This window comes from Formica exsecta, unplaced genomic scaffold (genome assembly GCF_003651465.1).
Source record: "Formica exsecta isolate Colony F162 unplaced genomic scaffold, ASM365146v1 scaffold536, whole genome shotgun sequence".
Lineage (NCBI taxonomy): Eukaryota > Metazoa > Arthropoda > Insecta > Hymenoptera > Formicidae > Formica > Formica exsecta.
The window spans coordinates 7,647-13,141 of record NW_021852605.1 but is presented as its reverse complement, the minus strand read 5'-3'; the positions used below and the strand labels follow the sequence as shown (position 1 = coordinate 13,141).

The 5,495-nt window shown below is 46.9% G+C and overlaps 1 protein-coding gene across 1 annotated transcript; it reads right to left on the bottom strand.

Moving 5' to 3' along the window:
* Positions 1-1,818: 1,818 nt before the first annotated feature.
* Positions 1,819-3,684, bottom strand: LOC115241902. Its single transcript, XM_029817863.1, has one exon. It carries the CDS (start codon positions 3,682-3,684, stop codon positions 1,819-1,821), a length of 1,866 nt encoding a protein of 621 aa, XP_029673723.1.
* Positions 3,685-5,495: the final 1,811 nt, after the last annotated feature.

Below are 5,495 nucleotides of genomic sequence, written 5' to 3'. Positions count from 1 at the left end.
TAAAGATTTCCCTGCGCTAAGCCATCGAACTTCGGAATACAGAGGTATATCTGTATAAATTGCATTATGCTCTTCGAGAAAGGATTGGAACTTTCTGTGATTCAGAAATTTGTGACCGCCTTTTATTGCATTAATAATTTTAGTAACAATCTGCATTGCGGTACACAATTTAATCGCTTTCCCACATAATGCTTCTTGATGAATTATGCAATGAATGAGGGGGAATTTTAAATCTCGCTGCTTTATTTGGCCGAAGAATCCAATTTTCGAACCAGTCATTGATTTCGCGCCATCAGTTATGATAGCCGAACATTTTGAAAAATCGATATTAAATTTTTGTAGGGTTTGTTCAACGGCTTTAAAAATGTCTAGACCGGTTGTTGTGTCATGTAAAGGTACGAAATTTAAAAGCTCCTCGATACATGAGAAATTGGTTTGTACGATTCGAGCAAATATACTCAATTGACTCACGTGTCGATTATCGGTGCTTTCATCAAGACACAATGAAAAATATGAGCACGTTGACAATAAATATTTTAATTTCTCTTCTATGGAAGACGCGATATGAGTAATTCTCGATGCTATTGTTTTTTTACTTAATGGAATACTAGAAGCTTCTGAGAGAGTTAAGGAATTTCCGAATGATTTGACAGCTTCGACAAGGCATTCTTTTACAAATTCACCTTCGGTAAACGGTTTCGAATGTTTAGCGATAAGACGCGATATGGCATATGAAGCAGTAGCTGCTTTTGCAGAAGACGTAGCATCATTATCTATAAAATCTACATCAAAAATTGGACTACGACTACAACCTTCTCGATATACTAATTTAAATCCTTCTATTAAATTAGACTTTTCTTGATACACATATTTTGAATACTCCTTGAAATGCTTGTTTATGTAATGTTTCTCAATCACAAATTTTTTAACAACAGATGGTTGATAACCGCACAGAAGACAAATCGTTTTATTAAAAATACATGCAAAGAAACTATCTTCCCACACTTTATCATATGGTTGTACATACCTCTGTTCACCTGCCATCCTCCACGTTTAATGAGATTAAATGTGGAAAAAATCAAAATTGCACAAGAAACACTTTCTCTGATAAGAACTTTTTCTTAAAGACACTTTATACGCTCGTTTCACAAGAAACTGACTGCGCGGCGCGTACCGGCAGTATTTACAGATTGACGGTTAAAAACAAGAGAGTCTTAAAACACTTCCGCATCGATAGTAGCGTGCGCCGATTTTAATACTCTCTTGTTAGGGGGTTAATCGGGTAAGTGTACTGCGTGTAAGTATTGGTTTGCCCTTCGTGATGGCTGCTAACTCCTCCTTGTAGTTGGCAGCTTGGACGACTCGGATCCAACTCAGGCGCGCTTCCTCGACTTCGCGGGTCCCAAGGACGAGCCGGACCGCAGGATTGGCCCGTACATCGGGCGCTCGCTTCTCCTGATGACGACGAAGCCAGCGGCGACACCAGGCCGAGATTCGTAGCAACCGATGGAGCGTGGAGTACCGGCTTAGTATAATCGGCTCCTCGGTGGCCTCTTTGCCAATGGTCGCAGCGTGCACTAGCGTGCGTCGTTCTGGGAGCTCGTTGTCGCTGTTCTCGTCATCGGAGATCGCCCAGCGGTCCGTCTCAGCTCGCAGCCAGGGAGGTCCGTGCCACCAGAGGGGGTGATCGACCAGCTCCTTTGGAGACAGCCCCCGTGAAGCACAATCCGCAGGGTTGTCTCGACCAGGGATGCGATGCCACCGGGCGTCTGGCAAGGATGTCTGGATCTCCGACACTCGGTTGGCCACGTACGTCTTTCAAGAAGTCGGGTGTCCACGGATCCATCCTAGAGCTACGGTAGAGTCCGACCAGAGGTGAAGGGGCACCTCCGTTGCTTCCAGGACGTGACGGATGTGACTGATGAGCCGAGCGAGCAGCGTTGCTGCACAAAGTTCTAAACGTGGTAGAGTTATCTGCTTTAGCGGCGCTACCTTGGTTTTCGCGGTAACTAGCGCGACCTCTACACGTCCTTCCCGATCCTCTGTCCGCAGATAAGCGACTGCGGCGTAGGCTCTTTCAGATGCGTCGGCGAAGCCATGGATTTCCCTCCGGCAGCCAGTTCCGCTATTCAGCCAGCGGGGAACGCGGATGCTCTCCAACAGAGGTAGCTCCGCCTGGAACTCCAGCCACCGCTGAGCGTCGCCGTCGGGGAGCGGTGTGTCCCAGTCGACTCCCAGTAACCACGTCGACTGTATAAGTATCTTGGCTCGCACCGTGGTGGGTGCGAGCCATCCCATCGGGTCAAATAACTTGGCCGTTAGTGACAGGACTGTCCTTTTAGATATCCTGTCCAGCCGCATCGTTGGCGTCGAGAAGGCGAAGTTGTCATTGTGCGGGTGCCATCTGAGGCCCAAGGTAGCGTGGCTCTCACCTGGTTGCCACCACCGGGGCTCCCGCTGTAGAAGGTCCTCCGCTGGCAGACTCTCGAGCAATGACGAATGGTTGGCCGACCACTTCTTCAGCGGGAAACCGCCCGCCCTGCAGATCTGCGTGAGTTGCTGCTGGATCTCCTCAGTCTCAGCAACGGTTGGTGCCCCCGTCAGGACGTCGTCCATGTAGACGTCCCGTCGAAGGACGTCCGCACCGAGGGGCCACCTGGAGGCTTCGTCATCCGCGAGTTGTCGGAGAGTGCGAATCGCCAAATAGGGAGCGCACGCCAACCCGTAAGTCACGGTGTTCAGTTGGAACTCCTTGATGTCCATATCTTTACCTTCACGCCACACAATCCTTTGCAGGTCGCGATCCTGAGGGTGGACGTCGATCTGCCTATACATTTTTTCGATGTCCGAGGCAATGGCATATCGATGACGACGCCACCGCAGCAGAATATCAGCAAGCGCTGGTAGTAGGTTCGGTCCGACTTGCAGGTGCTGATTGAGGGTCTCTCCCGACGGCAATCTTGACGAGCCATTAAACACGACCCGCAGCTTGGTCGTGGAGCTAGCTTCCCGCATCACGCCGTGATGAGGAAGATAGCAGAGCCGCTTGTTGACCCGGTCAGCGTCCGATGAGGCCGGCGTCATGTGATGTAAGTCGGCATATTGGCGCAGGAAATCGGCGTACAACTCATGGAACGAGGCGTCTCGAGAAAATCTGGTCTCCATGTGTTTTAGCACTCGTAGTGCTGCTCGACGGGTTCCGCTGAGATCCGGTAGCGGCTCAACGACAGGAAGGCGCACAGTGTATCGCCCGTCGGGCCCTCGGGTATGCGTGCGGACGAAGTGATCCTCGCACTCTTGATCGTCCTTGGATAGCGTTGTGGCGGCCAGCGGCATTTCTTCCTGCTCCCAGAAGCGGCGCACCATTCCCGCGAGATCCTCCTCGACACGGCACTGGTGAGTATGGGCCCTTGAAGAAGCGGTGGCTTCACCTATAGCTCCCGATAGGATCCACCCGAGCTTCATGTTTTGGGCCACCAATTCGCGGTGGCGTCCTTTGCGTAGGCCTTGGCAGAGGATGGCGGCGTGGATATCTGCTCCGAGGAGTATGTCGACTGGGTCAGAAGCGCCGTACTCCGGATCCGCAAGCTCCAGTCCCTGTAGGTGAGGCCAATCTCTAGCACCGGAGTCTACTCCGCCGGCGTAGACGGTGATCCGCGGAAGCACGAGCGCGGGAATGGACATCGCTGCCCCTCCGTGTCGCGGCGAAAGCGAGAGGGCGACGCGACCTTTGGCATGACCGGACTTCTGCCCACCAACCCCGAATACGCTGACCGATGCGGGTGTGCGTGGCAGTCTCAGCCTTTGCGCGAGGCGCTCGGAGATGATTGACGACTCAGAGCCCTGGTCGATGAGAGCGCGCGCGGGGTGCAACAATCCGTGTCGGTCGGCGACGCGGACGCGGGCTGTTGCGAGGAGCACTATTACTGGCTTGTCCGAAGGTCCTTGCGCGATTTCCCTGCGCTAAGCCATCGAACTTCGGAATACAGAGGTATATCTGTATAAATTGCATTATGCTCTTCGAGAAAGGATTGGAACTTTCTGTGATTCAGAAATTTGTGACCGCCTTTTATTGCATTAATAATTTTAGTAACAATCTGCATTGCGGTACACAATTTAATCGCTTTCCCACATAATGCTTCTTGATGAATTATGCAATGAATGAGGGGGAATTTTAAATCTCGCTGCTTTATTTGGCCGAAGAATCCAATTTTCGAACCAGTCATTGATTTCGCGCCATCAGTTATGATAGCCGAACATTTTGAAAAATCGATATTAAATTTTTGTAGGGTTTGTTCAACGGCTTTAAAAATGTCTAGACCGGTTGTTGTGTCATGTAAAGGTACGAAATTTAAAAGCTCCTCGATACATGAGAAATTGGTTTGTACGATTCGAGCAAATATACTCAATTGACTCACGTGTCGATTATCGGTGCTTTCATCAAGACACAATGAAAAATATGAGCACGTTGACAATAAATATTTTAATTTCTCTTCTATGGAAGACGCGATATGAGTAATTCTCGATGCTATTGTTTTTTTACTTAATGGAATACTAGAAGCTTCTGAGAGAGTTAAGGAATTTCCGAATGATTTGACAGCTTCGACAAGGCATTCTTTTACAAATTCACCTTCGGTAAACGGTTTCGAATGTTTAGCGATAAGACGCGATATGGCATATGAAGCAGTAGCTGCTTTTGCAGAAGACGTAGCATCATTATCTATAAAATCTACATCAAAAATTGGACTACGACTACAACCTTCTCGATATACTAATTTAAATCCTTCTATTAAATTAGACTTTTCTTGATACACATATTTTGAATACTCCTTGAAATGCTTGTTTATGAAATGTTTCTCAATCACAAATTTTTTAACAACAGATGGTTGATAACCGCACAGAAGACAAATCGTTTTATTAAAAATACATGCAAAGAAACTATTTTCCCACACTTTATAATATAGTTGTACGTACCTCTGTTCACCTGCCATCCTCCACGTTTAATGAGATTAAATGTGGAAAAAATCAAAATTGCACAAGAAACACTTTCTCTGATAAGAACTTTTTCTTAAAGACACTTTATACGCTCGTTTCACAAGAAACTGACTGCGCGGCGCGTACCGACAGTATCTACAGTTTGACGGTTAAAAACAAGAGAGTATTAAAACACTTGCGCATCGATAGTAGCGTGCGCCGATTTAAAAGTGACCTTAAATTAGGATATTTAGGATTATTAATAGATGGACGTTTCAAAATTTCCTTCTACATATTATCAAAATTTATTTTAGCAAAATTTTGTTTTTCTTCAATAGTAAAATCTGAATACAATGTAAGCCATTCTTTCTTTAAACCATCTTCATCAAAGCCGTTGAGGGTTTTTGCGACAAAAGAAACATCATTAAAAGATGTTTCTCTATTACTATCAAATAAAGCTATTTGTGGTTGAAAAACTTGTAATTTAAACAAAAATACATTATTAACAGGTAACATCTTTC